Here is a 25,893-nt window from a genome sequence, read left to right on the forward strand (position 1 = left end):
CAGCTGGAGATGGGAAAGGAATCTTAATTATACGTGGCCAGGCAGGATGCTTTTCTCTGCTGGAAAAAACAGTTTGCAGGAGGTAGGGCAAAGTTCACTTGCTGGCATATGGAGATCTGGAAGCTGGAGTCAGCATGTTACTAATGAATCCTGATGTTACCCACTCCAGTGTTTTAAACTAAACAGATTTGTTTAATATTAATCCCTAGAGGTGTAACACTTCTGGGATCTCCTCCCCATGTATACGGGGACGCTGGTGCTCTGCAGGACCCAAAAGGGATCCATTCTCCTTCTCTTTGTCCTCTGCCTCTTTTTATGGTGCTGATTTCTTTTTCTTTCTTTCTTTCTTTCTTTTTTAAGTCCTTTTAATGAGAGGAACTGCCTTTCCCCTGGAACCGCCCTCCATCTAGAACCCTGCATCTCAGCTTCTAGGGGTAGAAAACCCCAGCAGCGTGATAGCAGGTTGCCCCACTGCACCTCATTAGCTCTCCCATGTTTCATTGCGGCAGCAGCTTGATGGCCCACAGCTGGTAGCCATTTACTTCCGTAAAACAGAAGGTGGTAAATGAAGGCCCAGCCCAAACCAAACTGAAGTGCTTTCTTTCCCTCTTCTCCCTTTTGTCCCCCGTCTTTCTTCTCTTTGCCCTCTCCTTTTCACTGTCTCTTGTCGCTGCACCTCACTGCCCCCTTTCTCTGCTCTCCGCTTCTCTCTCTCCGCTCTCCGCTTCTCTTTCTCCATCCATCTGCCTTCCCTTTCATTGCTTTCATTCCAGGGCCCGGGTGGCCATCCACAAAGCACAGTCCTCACATCGCGGCAGCCAGGAAGGTATACATCCAGACCCGCCGGCAGAGGAAGCTGCACTTCATCGTGGGGGGATTCGCCTACCTGCTCCCCAAGACCGCAGTGGTGGTACGCTGTCCCACGCGGCGCTTCCGCAAGCCCCTCATCACCTGGGAGAAAGACGGCCAGCACCTCATCAGCTCCGCCCACGTCACCGTGGCCCCATTTGGGTACCTGAAGATCCACCGCCTCAAGCCCTCTGATGCGGGCATCTACACCTGCTCGGCCGGCCCGGCCCGGGAGCAGTTTGTGATTAAGCTCATTGGAGGCAACCGGAAGCTGGTGGCTCGGCCCTTGAGCCTGCGGAGCGAGGAAGAGGCCCTCGCGGTGAGGAAGGCCCGCCCGAAGGAGGCCCTGCAGACCCACAAACACCAGAACGGGATCTTCTCCAATGGCAGCAAGGCCGAGAAGCGGGGCCTCCCTGCTGATGCCGGGAGCCGCTATGATGATCTGGTCTCTCGGTTGCTGGAGCAGGGGGGCTGGCCAGGAGAGCTGCTCGCCTCCTGGGAGGTCCAGGACTCCACAGAAAGGAACACATCCTCAGAAGAGGACCAGAACGCCGAGCAGGGCCTTCTGCACCTGCCTTTCACCATGGTGGCCGAGCAGCAGCGCCTGGACGACATCCTCCGGAACCTCTCCCAGCAACCCGAGGAGCTCCGCGACGTCTACAGCAAGCACCTAGTGGCCCAGCTGGCCCAGGAGATCTTCCGCAGCCGCCAGGACGCGCACCAGGACGCGCTCCTCAAGCCGTCCGAGCGGGGGATTCCCCCAGTGGCCATCCCTCCTCATAAACACGTGTCTGGCTTCAGCAGCTCCCTCCGGACCTCGTCCACTGGGGAGGGCGGGGGCAGCTCTCGCCGGCCGCACCGGAAGCCCATCATCTTGCGCAAAATCTCAGCCGCCCAGCAGCTCTCAGCCTCCGAGGTGGTCACCCACCTCGGGCAGACTGTGGCCCTGGCCAGCGGGACACTGAGTGTGCTTCTGCACTGCGAGGCCGTAGGCAACCCGAGGCCTACCATCAGCTGGGCCCGGAACGGAGAAGAGGTTCAGTTCAGCGACAGGTGAGCTTTGCAGCTACTCCGGTCTGGGAGGGACAGGCAAGGGGCCACACTGTGTGGGAGACACCCTATTCATTCTTCCTTCAAGGTGTTTCCAAGGGTCGGGCTTAGAGCACTGGGCCTCAGGGATTGCTCCCATCCTGGGTTTCAACCCTCTCTTGGCACTGATAGACTGTTGAAGCAAAGACAAGGTATTTAATTTCTCTAAACTGTATGTTCTCATCTTTATAAGGTAGTAATAAGGATGCCTACCAATCCCAATCCCCGTAGGATCCCAAAGATTAACGAGATACTCTCTGGATAGCTTTGAACTTTCGGCAGAAAAATATCATTCCAGGCCAAGGTATTGTTACATTACCATTTTGTGAGATGAACCGCTGAAAATCTTGTACACCAGGATACTGTCTGTGTGTGTGTGGTCCCCCAGGGCTGGGGAGAGCGTGCAGCCAGCAGCTGCTGCCCCCGTGGGTGAGCCCATCCTCTGTCTGGGCTGGACAAGGCTGTTTGTTGCAGAAAGTTTTTATTCCCAGTCGGACCTGTGATTAATTATCCTAATATCTCTCGGTGTCTCTGTTTTGATGTGTCTTTACTGGGATGACAGCATATATTACTTACTGGTTTCCTTGGGCCGTGGCCATTCATAATGTAAAATCAATAGTGATAGAAGAGGTAATAATAATAACAATATTTTTAATACTACCTATGGGCCAAGCAGCATGCCGTGCTTCCTGTGGACATCCTCTTTAATCTTTATAGTGGCCCTGACAACAGATAGTTGACATTAATTGAGTAGTGACTGTCTCCCAGACAAGTGTAAACTCTTTTTTTTTTTTTTTTTTTTTTTTGCGGTACGCGGGCCTCTCACTGTTGAGGCCTCTCCCGTTTTGGAGAACAGGCTCCAGACGCTCAGGCTCAGCGGCCATGGCTCACGGGCCCAGCCGCTCCGCGGCATATGGGATCTTCCCGGACCGGGGCACAAACCCGCGTCCCCTGCGTCGGCAGGCGGACTCTCAACCACTGCGCCACCAGGGAAGCCCCAAGTGTAAACTCTTTATGTGCTTTATCTTACTGACTTCTAACAGTGGCCCTAAGAAGTAGGTATAATTTTTATCCACACTTTACGGAAGAGGAAACCAGTCTAGCAACTTGCTAAAGATCACATTTATTAGGTGGCAGAGCCAAAACGTGTGACAAAAATAAGATGGGCAGCAAATAGAAGAATCACAGTCCATGGACGAGGGAGGAACCTTTAAGGTCCTCTGGCCCAAAGTCCTCATTTTAAGTTTTTATCTTCTCTGAATCCATGGAGCATGCTCTGTTCATGAAATCTACTTTGAAATACTATTGTTCAGCTAATCCTCTTCACTGGCTTGGTAGCTTTGCGTGAGGAAGGAAAGGTGGCAGGATTTATTGTGCCAGGCAGGGTGCCAGGTTTATTTAGATGTTACTGCATTTGTTCTTCTGACAGTCAATCTACAAGATTGACATTATCCTCCAGTTTCACATAGAAAATTGAGGTTCAGCAGCTCACCCAAGGTCCCACTTTAGTAAGGACCAGACTGAGGACTCAATGTCAAGTTTACTTGATTCCAAAGAGTAGTTCTGTCTCCTCTTCCGAGGCTTGATGAACAAACATGACTTTGTCCGTCCTGCCCACATCTTTTGTGCTTTTGAAATGTCAATAATATTGCCTCTCAGCCTGAGCACTTACAGATCAAATAGTTTTAATAACAATACTAAGTATTTTTTCTTTGACACTGTGCTCAGTGCTTTAAAGGTAATATTATCTTGTTTAATCTTAAAAAAAACAACCCTATGGGGTAAGTACTGTTGTTACCACATCAGTAATTAAAAAGCTGAGGCACCCACACAGAAGCACTGGAGACAAGGACTGAATGAACTATGTTTTGAGAGCCTATGGTGGTAACCTCTCCTCTTGTTTGCTTCTTGGTCCTCCCCAGCTTGTACTTTGCTTGATCAGCTTAACTGCTATGATCCCTGCAGTTTTTTTCAGAAATCTTTGTAAGGAATTTGTGGGTCGGGCCAAAGTTGCGGTAAATCCCCTTGAGGCCACTGGGGAGAGAGACACCTCCGGCATCAGACCCCCAGGATGATGGACGCTGATTGAAAGTGGTACCCTGGTGCTCAGGTGCATGCTGCACTGGAACTCACCTCTGTGACTGTACCTGTCACACCTGTTGTGCCCAAATCATGCCGTGCCTTCCACCAGCCAGTCGGTTTCTCGAGTGTACATACTGTTGCATTCACATCCCCTGGCCTATTGCCCGAGATTGGTGTTATTGAGATCAAAGGAGGTAGCGGTTGGCTGTGTGAGGGAAAAGATGAGAATTAACGTTTCTTGACTAACTCCAGATATTGTGCCCCCATGCTAGCAACTTCCATAGCCATCATCTCTGTTAATGTCCACTGTAAGGTGCAACATATGAACTGATATCCTTATTTCAGAGACGAGGAAACCGAGGCTCACCATAATTAAGGAAGTTGACCAATGTTAAATAGCTAGTAAACGGCAGAACCAACAGAGCAGATTCAAACCCAGTTCTGCCAACTCAAGCTCATGCTGTTTTGAGTGACTAAGTTCATGTTTGCATGTATCTCCTATACTTCACCAGGGATACCAAGTTATCTCAAGATCCCTGCTGTTTTCTACCGGCTTCTTCCAGGATCCCTTCTTTCGCATAGTGACTATTTCCTCCTAAAAGCTGTACAGCAAGACAGGCCATTGGGGATGGGGGAGGGGATGATTAGGACTCTGCTCTGCCTGGAACCGCAGGGAGAATATTGAGGCCATGGCTTCCTCAGGGGTCCTGACAACTTCCTTGAGTGCTGGAGATTATGAAATCCAAGGATCAGGGCCCATGGGTCACTGGTGACTACAGGAAAGATGTGGAGGGAATTAGATAAGGATTGAGGGCTTTGGGCTGCTCTTGCCCTTTACTTTCCATGGCCTTAATCCTTTCGTTTTAAAAATGAGGGGGGTTGTAGCAGATCATCTCTGATCCACACCCTTCACTCATTTGTAGAAGGCCATAGAAGGTTAAAACCCATATGTTGGTGGAGAGTGGAGAGAGCCTTGAGCACAGTAGCTTCAAAATTTGTCGCACAAGTTGTTTCCAAGTGGTCCACAAAACAGGAATTCATCAATCACGTGAGTTTGAGACATGCTCGCTTAAAGCTAAACGGAGGTATTTACTGCTGGACTTATATTTTTTAATATAGTATTTGATTTTTTTTTCTTATTATAAAAACAATGAAGAGGCTATAAAACAATTCAAATAATACCTGTGTATGTATAGTAAGAGTGCAGGTCTCCTTCATGCCCTCAATCCTATTCCCCAGAGGCTGTCAGTCTTAATAATTCGGTATACATCCTTTTGGAATTTTTATATATTTTATTGTATTATATATAAAACACATACACACATAGGATTTGTGTTTTTAATGGGAAGTTACTCATGGTTAGAAGTTTGACTTGATTTTTATTCAACAACATGTCTAGGAAACATTTCAGAGTAGTAGGTAGGGGTCTGTGTCACCTTTTTCAACAGCTGATTACTGTTCTTGAATGTATTTAACTAACCCCCAGGTGAAAATGATTTTGGTTTTTCCATGTTTTTTTAACTCCTTTAAGCAGTCCAACATGTGTTGTGACTTTCCAAGTGAATGATATAGTATTCAGTGTTTTCCAAGTACTTCTTTGATCAGTGAACAATTTTTTGGCCTAGTAATCTCAAGGATATCAACAATTCTTGAAACACTGCTTAGAAATACGACTTTTGCCTTTTAATTTTCACCTTAGTGGGCATTGAGAGTCCAATGGCTTTAAGATGAAGACGTTTCAACAGAATCTTGCTAAAAAAAAGAAACACAGCAGCCAGGTTCTAAAGATATGAAAAGTTGTAGGCCTAGGACAGCAGAGGGCAAATCCTAGGTCTTGAGTCACCAGGACATTGGTGAGAGTGGCAGTGGAGGGTAACATTCAGAAAGCATGGGGGCCACGAGCAAACAGCATTACAATTCTTGCCACTCTCAAGACTTTTTTCCAGATCTAGCCTCAACAGAGCTTCTTAAAGCAAGTTAATGGCACGTGGTAGGGAAAAATAAGAGATTTCTGTTTCTGATCCTTGACATCATAATTTTTCCGTTTTACTTAGCTAGCCAGTAAGAAGTATGGCTGGAGCTTACTCTTCTATGCAGTTGTCCAAGTGGAGTTTCAGAAAATAAAATGGATGCATCTGTACAGAGCACACAGAAGGCACAGCACTGCCATTGGGACGGCTCTGCTATGGCTGTTGGTGACCTCTTTTGTGTTGGGTTTCATTGCTTGTCATCATTAGTGCGTCTGGTAGCGGTTGCGAAATGCTTGTTAATTTTCAAACAGAGAAGTGCTGAAATGCCCGGGGTTACAGTTCAGTTAGTCTGTTTTTGTTTAGTGCCCAAATCCATCTTTCTGAAAGAGTCTGCAAGCTTCAGTTGGCTGTTGGTCTGTCGGACTTTGCAGATATATTAAAGTATACTCTAAATAGCCCGAGCCAGCAAGATAGGTCAAGGTAGAAAGAAAGTGACTGAAGTCTATTACTTCTTGGCTTTTAAATATGCCAAAGCTTGATTTGAAAGAAATTGGTTTTCAGAAAGAATCACTAACAATTCAGATAGTACTGCATCTCATCAGATATATAACTTACTAGTTAAAATGAATTCACATCATTCTTAGAAGCACATGTCAACTTCTTAAGCAATCATTTACAGGATGTCCCTAAGTGTATTACGACAGACTGGTTCTTCTTAATCCCTACTTCTTCCTTTATTTCACAAACCTTCTCATGCTTACTCTGAGCCAGCCCCTATGTTAGATATGAAGGATGGAGGAAAAGGAGACTCATTTCCTGTCAGTGCAACTCAAAGGCTAGTTTGGAATCCAGAGAAGTAAATGCAGTGTTTAAATGCTAAGAGAGGGGTATGCATATTTATTCATTCCATAAATATTTATTAATCTACCTATCATATGCCAGATATACACCTACTTGCTAGGATATTGTGATGAATGAAACAGAAGTCCGTGTTCTCTTGCACTTTACGTACATTTAGATATCTGCTGAACTGGCACACATCAGAAAGATCTTTCCTGATCATTCTAGCTAAAGGAGCACTCTGCATCATTCTCTAACCCTTCAACTCTATTTTATTCACAGAATTTTATCGTCATTTGACGTATTATATATTTATGCACTGATGGCCTGTCCATTAGGGTAGAGGCTTTCTTTACTGCTGTGTCCCTAGTGCTGGAAAGAGTAGCTGGCACTACACAGGTACTAAATAAACAGTGAATGAATTAATGAGTGAGTGTGAAGCAAGACAATAAACACAGAAAAGGACACAAAAATATCAGATGGTGATAAGTGCTGGGCAGAAAATGAAACAGAGCTTTGATAAGCAATGATCTGGTGACCACATTAGATGGGTACTCTGAAGAGGTGACCTGGAAGACAAAAGCTGAATGATGACCAGTGTCCAGCAATACGACATCAGAAGGAAGAGCATTCCTGGGCAAGGGAAAAACGGTGCAAAACCCCTAAAGTGAAAATGAGTTTATTGTGTTGAAAGAACCCAAAAGAAGCTCATTTGGCTGGAGTGTGGCAGGCTGAAGGTAGAGGTGATATGGGATGAAGCCATGGGGTCAACCAGAGACCAGGATGTGGAGCTGAGGTTTTAGTCTGAGCACCACAGGGAGATTTTGGAGGGTATTAATCAGGAATGTCAAATGATCTAATTTCCATTTTTATAGATGCACACTGGCTACTTTGTGGTGAGTGTATCTCAGAGGAGCATGAGTAGAAGCTGGGGGGCTATAAGGGGCCCTTTGCAATCATCCCTTCAACTCCCCAAGTATCTCTTGGGCATTGGGTACAGTGATGAGTGCCAGAAAGTGAGATCATAAATAAGGAGAGGTCCCTGCTCTTCAGAAACTAAGATACACTGAAAGGCTAATAGAGGATACAGTAACTTTTGAGCCTCAAGGTTTTTTTTAAACTCCAATGGTCACACTACTTCTCTTAAAAATTCTAAACTTTAAAAAGGAGATACGGGATTCTCTGGTTGCACAGTGGTTAAGAATCCACCTGCCAATGCAGGGAACACAGGTTCGAGCCCTAGTCTGGGAAGATCCCACATGCCGCGGAGCAACTAAGCCCATGCGCCACAGCTACTGAGCCTGCGCTCTAGAGCCTGCGAGCCACAACTACTGAAACCCGCGCACCTAGAGCCCATGCTCCGCAACCAGAGAAGCCACCACAATGAGAAGATGGTGCACCACAACGAAGAGTAGCCCCCACTCACCGCAACTAGAGAAAGCCCACACGCAGTGACAAAGACCCAATGCAGCCAGAAATAAATAAATAAATTTTTAAAAATAATAATAAAAAATAAAAAGGGGATAGAGGAGGGGTTCCCAAATTCAGTGTGCATAATAATTGCCAGGAACTTGTTAGAAATGGAGACACCCACATCCTACCCTACCCCAGAAACTCTTTCTACAGTAGGGTCCCATCATTTGCATTTTTTTGCACTAAATCCAAACTCAACTTTATTTATTTATTTATTTTTTATATTGGAGTATAGTTGATTAACAATGTTGTGTTAGTTTCAGGTGTACCACAAAGTGATTCAGTTATACCTATATATGTATCTACTCTTTTTCAAGTTCTTTTCCCATTTAGGTTATTACAGACTATTGAGCAGAGTTCCCTGTGCTATACAGTAGCTCCTTGTTGGTTATCTATTTTAAATAAATCAGTGTGTTTATGTCAATCCCAAACTCCCAATCTATCCCTACCCCCCACCCTTCCCCACTGGTAACCATAAGTTCGTTCTCTAAGTCTATGAGTCTGTTTCTGTTTTGTAAATAAGTTCCTTTGTATCTTCTTTTTTTACATTCTGCATATAAGTGATATCATATGATATTTCTTTCTCTGAGTTACTTCACTTAGTATGATAATCTCCAGGTCCATCCATGTTGCTGCAATGGCATTATTTCATTCTTTTTAATGGCTGAGTAATATTCCATTGTATATATGCACCACATTTTCTTTCTGTCATTTGCATTTTAACAAGCACTACAGGTGGCTCTGAGATCGGTGGTTCAAGGACCACCTTTTAGAAGAGCTGAGAGAGAAAAATGGGGGAAGGTTAACCTCAGAGTCGAATTAGGCACTTCTGTTTGTTCTGTTAAAAGATGTGGTAGAGACAGACAGAACTCCATGCCTAAATGACACTTAGGAATTCCAAGCACTCTCCCATCCCCGTGCCTCCTTCCCAGATTCCCACCAACCCACATACTCACATTCACCCTGAGCCTGAGATTTGAGAGAGACCACGAAATGCCCATGTGTGGAGGGAGCAGACATGGTGGAAGCTAACAGACTCCAAATCTGCCAATTTTCTGGAAAAATTCTGGATGGCTAGAGGTTAAGATAACTAAGTGTGGCTACCTTGTTCATCCAGAGAACAAAGACGCAGGACTGGACTTTGCAGCATAGCCATGGGGGGTGAGTTAGGAAGTACTTTTCAGGGCTGTGTGCCAGTTGATTGAGAAAACAAGAGAACTCTGCTTTGTTTTCCCTTTGCTTTCATTGCTGAGTCCATGTAGTTCGTGTGGATCTGTAATTGACTGGTTCCACCATATTGCTGCCTGCAAAAGCCACCAGAAGACAAGTATTCTAGCCTCACTCCACGGTCCTAGTGCATTACTGGCACCTGAGTGGTTTGAAAACATTGCTCTTATAGCCCTCTACTGCCAGTTTATAACCTAGAAATATTTTACATGTAGAAGGCTACTTTAGGTCCCCCCTCCAAGGTGGTTAATTATGAGTTTTTTAAATCCTGCCTAATATTTCCACTCAGTTCATTATGGAGTTGCTCCTATTTGCCCACCTCACATTCTAAGACCGCATGTAACATATAACATACACTCCTCTTGAGTAAAGCTCCCTCCCCACCCCCCCAAAAAGTTATTTCTTGTTTGTTGAAAAAGAAGAAAGTTGTCTCTCAAAACATGCCTTATCTACTCTGAGCTCTCAGCAGCATTCTACGCAGGCTGAGCCCTTCTTCCGAAAAACACTTTCTTGCTGCTTTAGAAACCACACACACTTGGCTTGCTTCTTACTTCTCTGGTTATTCTTTCTCAGCATCTCTGTGAATTCCTCTTCCTCTGCTCACCTCTTAGCTACCCCCCTTAGGAGCCTCACTCTGTATACACTAGTGGTCCCGTGGCTCCAGGACTCCTCTGTATGCTGATGATTCTCCTGTATCTAGTACAGAGCACATCTCTCTCCTGACTCAGATGTACAGTTGTGTACGAGGCATCCTAACCCAGATGCCCCACGAAAAGGTCAATCAATAGCTCTAAAACGAAACTCCTGAATCCTTATCTCAGTAAAGAGTACCCCCAACCATCCAACTTTCCAAGCCAAAATACAGGCATACCTTGGAGATATTGTGGGTTCAGTTCCAGATCACCATGGTAAAGCAGGTATTACAATAAAGCAAGTCAATTTTTTTTTTTTTGGTTTCCCAGTACATATAAAAGTTATGTTTACTCTGTACTGTAGAGTGTTAACTATGTGATAGCACTGTGTCTTAAAAACCAATCTATATACCTTAATCTAAAAATACTTTCTTGCTAAAAATGCTAACCATCATCTGAGCCTTCAGCAAGTCACAGTAGTAACATCAAAGATCACTGATCCTATATCACCGTAACAAATATAAGGATGAGGAAAAAGTTTGAAACATTGCAAAAATTACCAAAACGTGACACAGAGACACGAAGTGAGCAAATGCTATTGGAAAAATGGCACCAATAGATTTGCTCCATGTGGGGTTGCCTCAAATCTTCAGTTTATAAAAAAAATGCAGTATCTGCGAAGCACAAGAAAGCGAAGCACGATTAAACGAGGTCTGCCTGTATTTCTAGATTGTTCACGCTCTTCAGTCGCTCTTTCACCCTCCACTGGTCTCTGCTCTCACTGCCTGTACTTGGTTTACCTTTGTCAGCTCTGCGTGATTGCAGAAGCCTCCTAACCCTATATTTGCCTTCTCGAGACCAGGGGCTGGCAAATTACAGCCAGTGGCTTTACATTTTTTTAAAGGTATTACTAAGAATGGCTTTTAAAAGATTATTAAAAGAGCCATTGAAATTGATCCCAGAGCTCTTTGATTAACTTCATCACACTTAATAAGTGGTGGAGCTGGGATATGAGCCCAGGTTATTTAAAGGGTTATTAAAAGAATGGCTTTTGCATTTTTTTAAATGATGCACCTAAATTTTTTTTATTTATTTTTTAAATTAGTCATCCATTTTATACACATCAGTGTATACATGTCAAGCCCAATCAACCAATTCATCACACCACCACCACCACCCCACCGCAGCTTTCCCCCCTTGGTGTCCATACGTTTCTTCTCTACATCTGTGTCTCAATTTCTGCCCTGCAAACCAGTTCATCTGTACAATTTTTGTAGGTTCCACATATATGTGTTAATATACGATATTTGTTTTTCCCTTTCTCACTTCACTCTGTATGACAATCTCTACATCCATCCACGTCTGTACAAAGGACCTAATTTTATTCCTTTTTATGGCTGAGTAATATTCCATTGTATATATGTACCACATCTTCTTTATCCATTCGTCTGTCGGTGGGCATTTAGGTTGCTTCCATGACCTGGCTATTGTAAATAGTGCTGCAATGAACATTGGGTTGCATGCGTCTTTTTGAATTATGGTTTTCTCAGGGTATATGCCCAGTAGTGGGATTGCTGGATCATATGGTAATTCTATTTTTAGTTTTTTAAGGAACCTCCATACTGTTCTCTATAGTGGCTGTATCAATTTACATTCCCACCAACGGTGCAAGAGGGTTCCCTTTTCTCCACACCCTCTCCAGCATTTGTTGTTTGTAGATTTTCTGATGATGCCCATTCTAACTGGTGTGACGTGATACCTGATTGTAGTTTTGATTTGCATTTCTCTAATAATTAGTGATGTTGAGCAGCTTTTCATGTGCTTCTTGGCCATTTGTATGTCTTCCTTGGAGAAATGTCTATTTAGGGCTTCTGCCATTTTTGGATTGGGTTGCTTTTTTTTTTTTTTTAATATTGAGCTTCATGAGTTGTTTATATATTTTGGAGATTAATCCTTTGTCCGTTAATTCGTTTGCAAATATTTTCTCCCATTCTGAGAGGGTGTCTTTTCGTCTTGTTTATGGTTTCCTTTGCTGTGCAAAAGCTTTGAAGTTTCATTAGGTCCCATTTGTTTATTTTTGTTTTTATTTCCATTACTCTAGGAGGTGGATCAAAAAAGATCTTGCTGTGATTTATGTCAAAGAGTGTTCTTCCTATGTTTTCCTCTAAGAGTTTTATGCTGTCCAGGCTTACATTTAGGTCTCGAATCCGTCTTGAGTTTATTTTTGTGTATGGTGTTAGGGAGCGTTCTAATTTCATTCTTTTACATGGAGCTGTCCAGTTTTCCCAGCACCACTTATTGAAGAGACTGTCTTTTCTCCATTGTATATCCTTGACTCCTTTGTCATAGATTAGTTGACCATAGGTGCGTGGGTTTACCTCTGGGCTTTCTATCTTGTTCCATTGATTTATATTTCTGTATTTGTGCCAGTACCATATTGTCTTGATTACTGTAGCATTGTAGTATAGTCTGAAGTCAGGGAGTCCGATTCCTCCACCTCTGTTTTTTTCCCTCAAGACTGCTTTGGCTATTCGGGGTCTTTTATGTTTCCATACCAATTGTGAAATTTTTTGTTCTAGTTCTATAAAAACTGCCATTGGTAATTTGATAGGGATTGCATTGAACCTGTAGATTGCTTTGGGTAGTATAGTCATTTTCACAATATTGATTCTTCCAGTCCAAGAACATGGTATATATCTCCATCTGTTGGTGTCATCTTTAATTTCTTTCATCAGTGCCTTATACTTTTCTGCATACAGGACTTTTGTCTCCCTAGGTAGGTTTATTCCTAGGTATTTTCTTTTTGTTGCAATGGCAAATGGGAGTGTCTCCTTAATTTCTTTTTCAGATTTTTCATCATTAGGATGTAGGAATGTAAGAGATTTCTGTGCATTAATTTTGTATCCTGCAACTTTACCAAATGCATTGATTAGCTCCAGTAGTTTTCTGGTGGCATCTTTAGGATTCTTTATATATAGTATCATGTCATCTTCAAACAGTGACAGTTTTACTTCTTCTTTTCTGATTTGGATTCCCTTTATTTCTTTTTCTTCTCCGATTCTTATGGCTAGGACTTCCAAAACTTTGTTGAATAATAGTGGCGAGAGTGGGCATCCTTGTCTTGTTCCTGATCTTAGAGGAAATGATTTCAGTTTTTCACCATTGAAAATGATGTTGGCTGTGGGTTTGTCATATATGGCCTTTATTATGTTGAGGTAGGTTCCCTCCATGCCCACTTTCTGGAGAGTTTTTATCATAAATGGGTGTTGAATTTTTTTTTTGAAGGTCACTAATCTAGGGGCTGAGTCATGATTAATGGAATAGAACAGGTTATGGTATGCCAGGCATTTTATACCACACTTTGGCAGACTGTTTTGCATATAATCATTTCCTTTTCTTTTTTTTTTTACATCTTTATTGGAGTATAATTAGTTTACATTGTTGTGATAGTTTCTGCTTTATAACAAAGTGAATCAGTTATACACATACATATGTTCCCATATCTCTTCCCTCTTGCATCTCCCTCCCTCCCACCCTCCCTGTCCCACCCCTCTAGATGGTCACAAAGCACCGAGCTGATCTCCCTGTGCTATGTAGCTGCTTCCCACTAGCTATCTATTTTACGTTTGGTAGTGTATATATGTCCATGCCACTCTCTCACTTCGTCCCAGCTTACCCTTCCCCCTCCCCATATCCTCAAGTCCATTCTCTACTAGGTCTGTGTCTTTATTCCTGTCTTACTCCTAGGTTCTTCATGACATTTGTTTTTCTTAAATTCCATATATATGTGTTAGCATACGGTATTTGTCTTTCTCTCTCTGACTTACTTCACTCTGTATGACAGACTCTAGGTCTATCCACCTCATTACAAATAGCTCAATTTCATTTCTTTTATGGCTGAGTAATATTCCATTGTATATATGTGCCACATCTTCTTTATCCATTCATCCGATGATGGACACTTAGGTTGTTTCTATCTCTGGGCTATTGTAAATAGAGCTGCAATGAACATTTTGGTACATGACTCTTTTTGAATTTTGGTTTTCTCAGGGTATATGCCCAGTAGTGGGATTGCTGGGTCATATGGTAGTTCTATTTGTAGTTTTTTAAGGAACCTCCATAGTGGCTGTACCAATTCATGTTCCCACCAGCAGTGCCAGAGTGTTCCCTTTTCTCCACATCCTCTCCAGCATTTATTGTTCGTAGATTTTTTGATGATGGCCATTCTGACTGGTTTGAGGTGATATCTCATTGTACTTTTAATTTGCATTTCTCTAATGATTAATGATGTTGAGCATTCTTTCATGTGTTTGTTGGCAGTCTGTATATCTTCTTTGGAGAAATGTCTGTTTAGGTCTTCTGCCCATTTTTGGATAGGGTTGTTTGTGTTTTTGTTACTGAGCTGCATGGACTGTTTATAAATTTTGGAGATTAATCCTTTGTCAGTTGCTTTATTTGCAAATATTTTCTCCCATTCTGAGGGTTGTCTTTTGGTCTTGTTTATGGTTTCCTTTGCTGTGCAAAAGCTTTGAAGTTTCATTAGGTCCCATTTGTTTATTTTTGTTTTTATTTCCATTTCTCTAGGAGGTGGGTCAAAAAGGATCTTGCTGTGATTTATGTCATAGACTGTTCTGCCTATGTTTTCCTCTAAGAGTTTGATAGTTTCTGGTCTTACATTTAGGTTTTTAATCCATTTGGAGCTTATTTTTGTGTATGGTGTTAGGGAGTGATCTAATCTCATACTTTTACATGTAGCTGTCCAGTTTTCCCAGCACCACTTATTGAAGAGGCTGTCCTTTCTCCACTGTACATTCCTGCCTCCTTTATCAAAGGTAAGATGACCATATGTGCATGGGTTTATCTCTGGGCTTTGTATCCTGTTCCATTGATCTATCTTTCTGTTTTTGTGCCAGTACCATACTGTCTTGATTACTGTAGCTTTGTAGTATAGTCTGAAGTCAGGGAGCCTGATTCCTCCAGCTCCGTTTTTCATTCTCAAGATTGCTTTGGCTATTCGGGGTCTTTTGTGTTTCCATACAAATTGTGAAACTTTTTGTTCTAGTTCTGTGAAAAATGCCATTGGTAGTTTGATAGGGATTGCATTGAATCTGTAGATTGCTTTGGGTAGTATAGTCATTTTCACAATGTTGATTCTTCCAGTCCAAGAACATGGTATATCTCTCCATCTATTTGTATCATCTTTAATTTCTTTCATCAGTGTCTTATAATTTTCTGCATAGAGGTCTTTTGTCTCCTTAGGTAGGTTTATTCCTAGATATTTTATTCTTTTTGTTGCATTGGTAAGTGGGAGTGTTTTCTTGATTTCACCTTCAGATTTTTCATCATTAGTGTATAGGAATGCCAGAGATTTCTGTGCATTGATTTTGTATCCTGCTACTTTACCAAATTCATTGATTACCTCTAGTCATTTTCTTATAGCATCTTTAGCATTCTCTATGTATAGTACCATGTCATCTGTAAACAGTGACAGCTTTACTTCTTTTTTCCGATTTGGATTCCTTTTATTTCCTTTTCTTCTCTGATTGCTGTGGCTAAAACTTGCCAAACTATGTTGAATAAGAGTGGTGAGAGTGGTCAACCTTGTCTTTTTCCTGATCTTAGTGGAAATGCTTTCAGTTTTTCACTTGAGGATGCTGTTGGCTGTGGGTTTGTCATATATGGCCTTTATTATGTTGAGGAAAGTTCCCTCTATGCCTACTTTCTGCAGGGTTTTTATCATAAATGGGTGTTGAATTTTGTCGAAAGCTTTCTCTGCATCTATTGAGATGATCGTATGGTTTTTCTCCTTCAGTTTGTTAATACGGTGTATCACGTTGATTGTTTTGCGTATATTGAAGAATCCTTGCATTCCTGGAATAAACCCCAGTTGTTCATGGTGTATGATCCTTTTAATGTGCTGTTGGATTCTGTTTGCTAGTATTTTGTTGAGGATTTTTGCATCTATGTTCATCAGTGATATTGGCCTGTAGTTTTCCTTCTTTGTGACATCCTTGTCTGGTTTTGGTATCAAGGTGATGGTGGCCTCGTAGAATGAGTTAGGGAGTGTTCCTCCCTCTGCTATATTTTGGAAGCATTTGAGAAGGATAGGTGTTAGCTCTTCTCTAAATGTTTGATAGAATTCGCCTGTGAAGCCATCTGGTCCTGGGCTTTTGTTTGTTGGAAGACTTTTAATCAGTTTCAATTTCAGTGCTTGTGATTGGTATGTTCATATTTTCTATTTCTTCCTGATTCAGTCTTGGCAGGTTATGCATTTCTAAGAATTTGTCTATTTCTTCCAGGTTGTCCATTTCATTGGCATAGAGTTGCTTGTACTAATCTCTCATCATCTTTTGTATTTCTGCAGTGCCAGTTGTTACTTCTCCTTTTTCATTTCTAATTCTATTGATTTGAGTCTTCTCCCTTTTTTTCTGGATGAGTCTGGCTAATGGTTTATCAATTTTGTTTATCTTCTCAAAGAACCAGCTTTTATTTTTATTGATTTTTGCTATTGTTTACTTCATTTCTTTTTCATTTATTTCTGATCTGATTTTTATGATTTCTTTCCTTCTGCTAACTTTGGGGGTTTTTTGCTCTTCTTTCTCTAATTGCTTTAGGTGCAAGGTTAGGTTGTTTATTTGAGATGTATCCTGTTTCTTAAGTTAGGATTGTATTGCTATAAACTTCCCTTTTAGAACTGTTTTTGCTACATACCATAGGTTTTGGGTTGTTGTGTCTCCATTGTCATTTTTCTCTAGGTATTTTTTTATTTCCTCTCTGATTTCTTCAGTGATCACTTTGTTATTAAGTAGTGTATTGTTTAGCCTCCATGTGTTCGTGTTTTTTACAGATCTTTTCCTGAAATTGATATCTAGTCTCATAGCATTGTGGTCGGAAAAGATACTTGATACAATTTAAATTTTCTTAAATTTACTGAGGCTTGATTTGTGCCCCAAGATATGATCTATCCTGGAGAATGTTCCATGAGCACTTGAGAAAAATGTGTATTCTGTTGTTTTTGGATGGAATGTCCTATAAATATCAATTAAGTCCATCTTGTTTAATGTATCATTTAAAGCTTGTGTTTCCTTATATATTTTCATTTTGGATGATCTGTCCATTGGTGAAAGTGGGGTGTTAAAGTCCCCTACTATGAATGTGTTACTGTTGATTTCCCCTTTTATTGCTGTTAGTATTTTCCTTATGTATTGAGGTGCTCCTATATTGGGTGCATAAATATTTACAATTGTTATATCTTCTTCTTGGATCAATCCCTTGATCATTATGTAGTGTCCTTTTTCTCTTGTAAAAGTCTTTATTTTAAAGTCTATTTTGTCTGATATGAGAATTGCCAGTCCAGCTTTCTTTTGGCTTCCATTTGCATAGAATATCTTTTTCCATCCCCTTACTTTCAGTCTGTATGTGTCTCTAGGTCTGAAGTGGGTTTCTTGTAGAGAGCATATATATGGGTCTTGTTTTTGTATCCATTGAGCCAATCTGTGTCTTTTGGTCGGAGCATTTAGTCCATTGACATTTAAGGTAATTATCAATATGTATGTTCCTATTCCCATTTTCTTAATTGTTTTGGGTTCGTTATTGTAGGTCTTTTCCTTTCTTGTGTTTCTTGACTAGAGAAGTTCCTTTAGCATTTGTTGTAAAGCTGGTTTGGTGGTGCTGAACCCTCTCAGCTTTTGCTTGTCTGTAAAGGTTTTAATTTCTCCATCAAATCTGAATGAGATCCTTGCTGGGTAGAGTAATCTTGGTTGCAGGTTTTTCTCCTTCATCACTTTAAATATGTCCTGCCAGTCCCTTCTGGCTTGCAGAGTTTGTGCTGAAAGATCAGCTGTTAACCTTATGGGGATTCCCTTGTGTGTTATTTGTTGGTTTTCCTTTGCTGCTTTTAATATGTTTTCCTTGTATTTAATTTTTGACAGTTTGATTAATATGTGTCTTGGCATATTTCTCTTTGGGTTTATCCTGTATGGGACTCTCTGTGCTCCCTGGACTTGATTAACTATTTCCTTTCCCATATTAGGGAAGTTTTCAACTGTAATCTCTTCAAATATTTTCTCAGTCCCTTTCTTTTTCTCTTCTTCTTCTGGAACCCCTATAATTCTAATGTTGGTGCGTTTAATGTTGTCCCAGAGGTCTCTGAGACTGTCCTCAGTTCTTTTCATTCTTTTTTCTTTATTCTGCTCTGCAGTAGTTATTTCCACTATTTTATCTTCCAGGTCACTTATCCATTCTTCTGCCTCAGTTATTCTGCTATTGATCCCATCTAGAGTATTTTTAGTTTCACTTATTGTGTTGTTCCCCATTGCTTGTTTCATCTTTAGTTTTTCTAGGTCCTTGTTAAGTGTTTCTTGCATTTTCTCTATTCTGTTTCCAAGATTTTGGATCATCTTTACTATCATTATTCTGAATTCTTTTTCAGGTAGACTGCCTATTTCCTCTTCATTTGTTAGGTCTGGTAGGTTTTTATCTTGCTCTTTCATCTGCTGTGTGTTTTTCTGTCTTCTCATTTTGCTTATCTTACTGTGTTTGGGGTCTCCTTTTTGCAGGCTGCAGGTTTGTAGTTGCCGTTGTGTAGGCTTCCTGGTGGAGGGGACTAGTGCCTGTGTTCTGGTGGATGAGGCTGGATCTTGTCTTTCTGGTGGGCAGGTCCACGTCTGGGGGAGTGTTTTGGGGTGTCTGTGACCTTATTATGATTTTAGGCAGCCTCTCTGCTAATGGGTGGGGTTGTGTTCCTGTCTTGCTGGTTGTTTGGTATAGGGTGTCCAGCACTGTACCTTGCTGGTCTTTGAGTGAAGCTGGGTGCTGGTGTTGAGATGGAGATCTCTGGGAGATTTTTGCCGTTTGATATTATGTGGAGCTGGGAGGTCTCTTGTGGACCAGTGTCCTAAAGTTGGCTCTCCCACCTCAGGGACCCAGCACTAACTCCTGGCTGCAGCACCAAGAGCCTTTCATCCACATGGTTCAGAACAAAAGTGAGAAAAAGTAGAAAGGGAGAAAGGAAGGAATGAAGGAAGAAGGAAAGGAGGGAGGAAGGAGGGAAGGAAGGAAAGAAAGAAAGAAGATAAAATAAAATAAAATAATTAAAATTAAAAATAATTATTAAGAAAAAAATTTTTTTAAAGAACAAAAAAACGGACGGATAGAACCCTAGGACAAATGGTGGAAGCAAAGCTATACATACAAAATCTCACACAGAAGCATACACATACACACTCACAAAAAGGGGAAAAGGGGAAAAAATCATAAATCTTGCTTTCAAAGTCCACCTCCTCAATTTGGGATGACTCGTTGTCTATTCAGGTATTCCACAGATGCAGGGTACATCAAGTTGATTGTGGAGCTTTAATCCGCTGCTTCTGAGGCTGCTGGGAGGAATTTCCCTTTCTCTTCTTTCTTCGCACAGCTCCCGCGGCTCAGCTTTGGATTTGGCACTGCCTCTGCGTGTAGGTCACCGGAGGGCGTCTGTTCTTCGCTCAGACAGGACGCGGTTAAAGGAGCAGCTGCTTCGTGAACTCTGACTCACTCAGGCCGGGTGGGGGTGGGGGCACGTAGTGCGGGGCGAGCCTTCGGCGGCAGAGGCCATTGTGACGTTGCACCAGCCTGAGGCGCACCGTGTGTTCTCCCGGGGAAGTTGTCCCTGGATCCCGGGACCCTGGCAGTGGCGGGCTGCACAGGCTCCTGAGAGGGGAGGTGTCGATAGTGACCTGTGCTCGCACACAGGCTTCCTGGTAGCAGCAGCAGCAGTCTTAGCGTCTCATGCCCGTCTCTGGGGACCGTGTGTTAGCCGCGGCTCGCACCCATGTCTGCACCTCCTTTAAACAGCGTTCTTAATCCCTTCTCCTCTCGCACCAGGAAACAAAGAGGGAAGAAAAAGTCTCTTGCCTCTTTGGCAGGTCCACACTTTTCCCCACACTCCCTCCCATCTAGCCGTGGCGCACTATCCCCTGCAGGCTGTGTTCACGCTGCCAACCCCAGTCCTCTTCCTGCCTCCGACCGAGGCCCGAGCCTCAGCTCCCAGCCCCGCCTGCCCCGGCGGGTGAGCAGACAAGCCTCTCGGGCTGGTGAGTGCCGGTCGGCACCGATCCCCTGTGCGTGAATCTCTCCGCTTTGCCTTCTGCACCCCTGTTGCTGTGCTCTCCTCCGCGGCTCCGAAGCTTTCCCCCTCCACCACCTGCAGTCTCAGCCCGCGAAGGGGCTTCCTAGTGTGGAAACTTTTCCTCCTTCACAGCTCCCTCCTACTGGTGCAGGTCCCGTCCCTATTCTTTAGTCTCTGTTTATTCTCTTTTTCTTTTACCCTACCCAGGTACATGGGGACTTTCTTGCCTTTTGGGAGGTCTGAGGTCTTCTGCCTGTGTGTTCAGTAGGAGTTGGTCCACGTGTAGATGTATTACTGGTGTATCTGTGGGGTGGAAGGTGATCTCAGTGTCTTACTCTTCTGCCATCTTCCCTGATCTCCGCATATAATCATCTGGGTGTTGAATTTTATCAAAAGCTTTTTCTGCATCTGTTGAAATGATAATATGGTTTTTATTCTTCACGTGGTTAATATAGTGTATAACATTGATTGATTTGTGTATATTGAAGAATCCTTGCATCCCTGGGATAAAGCCCACTTGATCACGGTGTATGATTCTTTTAATGTGTTGTTGGATTCTTTTTGCTAGTATTTTATTGAGGATTTTTGCATCTATGTTCATCAGTGATATTGGCCTGTAGTTTTCTTTCTCTGTGACATCCTTGTCTGGTTTTGGTATCAAGGTGATGGTGGCCTCATAGAATGAGTTTGGGAGTGTTCCTTCCACTGCAACTTTTTGAGAAGAATTTGAGAAGGATGGGTGTTAGCTCTTCTCTAAATGTTTGATAGAATTCACCTGTGAAGCCATCTGGTCCTGGACTTCTGTTTGTTGGAAGACTTTTAATCACAGTTTCAATTTAATTACTTGTGATTGGTCTGTTCATATTTTCTATTTCTTCCTGCTTCAGTCTTGGAAGGTTATACCTTTCTAAGAATTTGTCCATTTTTTCCAGGTTGTCCATTATATTGGCATAGAGTTGCTTGTAGTAGTCTCTTAGGATGCTTTGTATTTCTGCGGTGTCTGTTGTAACTTCTCCTTTTTCATTTCTAATTTTGTTGATTTGAGTCCTCTCCCTCTTTTTCTTGATGAGTCTGGCTAATGGTTTATTAATTTTGTTTTTCTTCTCAAAGAACCAACTTTTAGTTTTATTGATCTTTGCTATTGTTTTCTTTGATCTCTTTCATTTATTTCTGCTCTGATGTTTATGATTTCCTTCCTTCTGCTAACTTTGGGTTTTGTTTGTTCTTCTTTCTCTAGTTCCTTTAGGTGTAAGCTTAGATTGTTTACTTGAGATTTTTCTTCTTTCTTGAGGTAGGATTGTATTGCTATAAACTTCCCACTTAGAACTGCTTTTGCTACATCCCATAGGTTTTGGATCGTCATGTTTTCATTGTCATTTGTCTTTAGGTATTTTTTGATTTCCTCTTTGAATTCTTCAGTGATCTCTTGGTTATTTAGTAATGTATTGTTTAGCCTCCATGTGTTTGTGTTTTTTATGGTTTTTCCCTGTAATTCATTTCTAGACTCATAGCATTGTGGTCAGAAAAGGTGCTTGATATGATTTCAATTTTCTTAAATTTACTGAGGCTTGTTTTGTGACCCAAGGTGTGATCTATCCTGGAGAATGTTCCATGAGCACTTGAGAAGAAAGTGTAATCTGCTGTTTTTGGATGGAATGTCCTATAAATATCAATTAAATCTATCTGGTCTATTGTGTCATTTAAAGCTTCTGTTTCCTTATTTATTTCATCTTGGATGATCTGTCCATTGGTGTAAATGAGGTGTTAACGTCCCGCACTATTATTGTGTTACTGTCGATGTCCTCTTTTATAACTGTTAGCAGTTGCCTTATGTATTGAGGCGCTCCTATCTTGGGGCATATATATTTATAATTGTTATATCTTCTTCTTGGATTGATCCCTTGATTATTATGTAGTGTCCTTCCTTGTCTCTTGTAACATTCTTTATTTTAAAGTCTATTTTATCTGATATGAGTATAGCTACTCCAGCTTTCCTTTGATTTCCATTTGCATGGAATATCTTTTTCCATCCCCCCACTTTCAATCTGTATGTGTCCCTAGGTCTGAAGTGGGTCTCTTGTAGACAGCATATATATGGGTCTTGTTTTTGTATCCATGCAGCAAGCCTGTGTCTTTTGGTTGGAGCATTTAATCCATTCACGTTTAAGGTAGTGATCGATATGTATGTTCCTATTACCATTTTCTTAATTGTCTTGAGTTTGTTTTTGTAGGTCCTTTTCTTCTCTTGTGTTTCCCACTTAGAGATGTTCCTTTAGCATTTGTCATAGAGCTGGTTTTGTGGTGCTGAATTCTCTTAGCTTTCACTTGTCTGTAAAGCTTTTGATTTCTCCATCAAATCTGAATGAGATCTTTGCCGGGTAGAGTAATCTTGGATGTAGGTTCTTCCCTTTCATCACTTTAAGTATATCATGCCACTCCCTTCTGGCTTGTAGAGTTTCTGCTGAGAAATCAGCTGTTAACCTTATGGGAGTTCCCTTGTATGTTATTTGTTGTTTTTCCCTTGCTGATTTCAATAATTTTTCTTTGTCTTTAATTTTTGCCTATTTGATTACTATGTGTCTCAGTATGTTTCTCCTTGGGTTTATCCTGAATGGGACTCGCTGCACTTCCTGGACTTGGGTGGCTGTTTCCTTTACCAAGTTAGGGAAGTTTTCGACTCTAATCTCTTCAAATATTTTCTCGGGTCCTTTCTCTCTCTCTTTTCCTTCTGGGACCCCTATAATGAGAATGTTGTTGTGTTTAATGTTGTCCCAGAGGTCTCTTAGACTGTCTTCATCTTCATTTCTTTTCATTCTTTTTTCTTTATTCTGTTCTGCAGCAGTGAATTCCACCATTCTGTCTTCCAGGTCACTTATCTGTTCTTCTGCCTCAGTTATTCTGCTATTGATTCCTTCTAGTGTAGTTTCATTTCAGTTATTGTATTGTTCATCTCTGTTTGTTTGTTCTTTGATTCTTCTAGGTCTTTGTTAAACATTTCTTGCATCTTATTGACCTTTGCCTCCATTCTTTTTCCGAGGTCCTGGATTATCTTCACTATCATTATTCTGAATTCTTTTTCTGGAAGGTTGCCTATCTCCATTAAGTTGTTTTTCTGGGTTTTTATCTTGTTCCTTCATCTGGTACATAGCCCACTGCCTTTTCACTTGTCTGTCTTTCTGTGAAAGTGGTTTTTGTTCCACAGGCTGCAGGACTGTAGTTCTTCTTGCTTCTGCTGTCTGCCCTCTGGTGGATGAGGCTATCTAAGAGGCTTGTGCAAGTTTCGACTTTTCATTTTTAAAGGGTTATTAAAACAAATAAAAACTAGAATATACAACAGAGACCATAGGAGGCCCTGAAAGCCTAAACTATTTGCTATATGTCCCTTTACAGAAAAAGTGTGTGACTTCTGCCCCAGATCGTTTGACATGCTACTGCCAGAGCATCTTTCTTTCAAAATTGTCCATGCTGCTCACAGGCTTAAAATTCTTTTCATGTCCAGCTAGCACTTGAGGATAAGTTCCAAATGCCCTAGCATGATATACAATGCCTTTTATCGTCTGATATCTGCCTGCCTCTCTTGCTTCATCTCTTACCAAATCCCCTCACTTCACCCCACTGAGCTCTGCCCTTCCGAGGTACCCAGTTACTTGCTATTTACAAATTTGCCTGGGAACTTCCAACCCACTTTGTCTATCTAATCCTATCCTTCCTGACAGGAAACCTTCCCTGCAAGGCTGGGTCAGATGGCCCACTCTGCAACCCACATGGTACCCTGTGCGTAATACTCTATCTCTGCCCTACCATTGTGTGTTAGAATTAGTTATTTGTTTCTCTATATTACCTTCTGGATTATGTTACTCTTCTTCAAAGGCCAGTGTTTAAGAATGTATCTTATTTTCTCCACAATTCCAAGAACATAATAGACACTAGACAGATGATGAACTGATGAATGAAGGAAGGAAGAAAAGAATGATGGATGCCAGTGATGAGGAGGGAGGTTTCCTAATGGCTGGAGACAGCAGTCTGCATGGTTTTGCATAATCTGGACTTCCAGTCTCTAACATGCAGTTATGGCAGAGTTCCACAGTGATACCCATTCCCAGCTTAACATTTCTACCTTGCCCACGTGTTCTCCCCTTGAGAAGTTTCAGGAACCCCAAGGTTCTGGGGCATACAACTGTACAATTTGCAAAGTACTGCTATAGTGTGAATAAGTGCGAGAGTAGATATCTTATGGTATCCTGTCTCCCGTTACATCCAGGCCAAGGGATAAATCCTCATCATCATCACCATCATCACTAACATTTATTGAGCACTTGCTTTGAGCTATAAGCTGTTCTAAGTATTTTACAGGTGTCCATTTATTCTTACAATAACCCTTTGAGGTTACTATCCCAATTTTACAAATGTTTACAAATTGAAGCACAGAGATGTTAGATTCAGTCTGGCTCCAGGGACCCTGTTTCTTTGTATTGATTTTAACCTTAGTTGAATACATGGACTTGCCAGTATTTTAGAAAGAAGCCATTGGGGTCAGCTAGACCTAGCATAAATTAACATGCTGTCTTCTAGCCGGCTGGCTTCCAATTTGTCAGGCTTTTGTTTTTATTGTGGCACATCTGTTTCAGGGAGAGCCTTGTCTTCTCTTGGTCACTCTACCTTTACCTATACACCCCCAGCTGTAAAGATGCACAGTGCTCGGCACATAACAGGCGCTCATAAACATTATAATTGTCACATCTGTGTTTGTGTCTCTAACCGTGTATGTTTACAGTGTTGGTGGCCAGTGTATGTGTGTGCTTAGATACCTCAACCACAAACAAGATGAAGCTGAACTGTTTCTTGCTTTCTGGCCACTCTGATAAATACTGAACACTTCCTGGGCCCTTCTACTCCTCACCACATTTTGAGCTGAGATTCAGGCAAAAGCTGAATTTGCATTTGGAGAGGGGTCAACCCTAGTTGAAGAATCTTGTAGATAACTCTTCCCCACATCTAATACCAGGAGGCTCATGTCATTATGGACAAATATATATGTTCAGTATTCCTACATTGGAATCCAAACTCCAGAAACAACACCTGCAAGGACACTGCTAACTTCTTTACAGAAAAGTCAGATTTTCCAAAATTGCCACAGGGAGCTGGGTTACCAAACTGGGAAGGAAAGCTGCATGAAGATTGATCCTATCCTCTGAGAAGGATCTAAACACTGCTGATCGCCCCCACAATAGGGCAGGGAAGTCCCTGCTTGCTACGCAACACCTTTGGTCCAAGAGTGAGCTGGTAGTCACATATTCCCCATAGCTCAGCTGGTAGAAGTCTTAAAGCATTTAAACAAGGCTTTCCTAAAAGTTATGGGTTTTTTCAAAGTAATGCAGATGAACATAACGAAGAATATGAAACTAGATACTTGGAAGAAAATACTGATTCCTTCTTAGGGATGGAGAAGCAGCTCACAGGTGCCATTCCATCTATATGGAACCCTAGGGAACAGGCTAATGCCATGGAGTTTCTGCCTTTTAATCCCTAAGCTAGTCCCTGCCTTCTTTCTATTGTGTGTCTGGGTGCACCCACCTCACTCCCCCACCCCCTTGGTCAAGAGGAGCAACCTAATGGTATATCA

At 41.9% G+C, this 25,893-nt stretch overlaps 1 protein-coding gene across 1 annotated transcript in view; it reads left to right on the top strand.

The window, feature by feature from the left end:
* Nucleotides 1–25,893, top strand: part of ADAMTSL1 (ADAMTS like 1) — a 434,468-nt gene that overhangs the window by 262,040 nt on the left and 146,535 nt on the right. The window contains exon 18 of the mRNA XM_060014779.2: nt 774–1,902. Coding sequence (XP_059870762.2) covers nt 774–1,902 — 1,129 coding nt within the window. The remainder of the gene's footprint in view (nt 1–773; nt 1,903–25,893) is intronic.

This window comes from Delphinus delphis, chromosome 6, assembly GCF_949987515.2.
Source record: "Delphinus delphis chromosome 6, mDelDel1.2, whole genome shotgun sequence".
Lineage (NCBI taxonomy): Eukaryota > Metazoa > Chordata > Mammalia > Artiodactyla > Delphinidae > Delphinus > Delphinus delphis.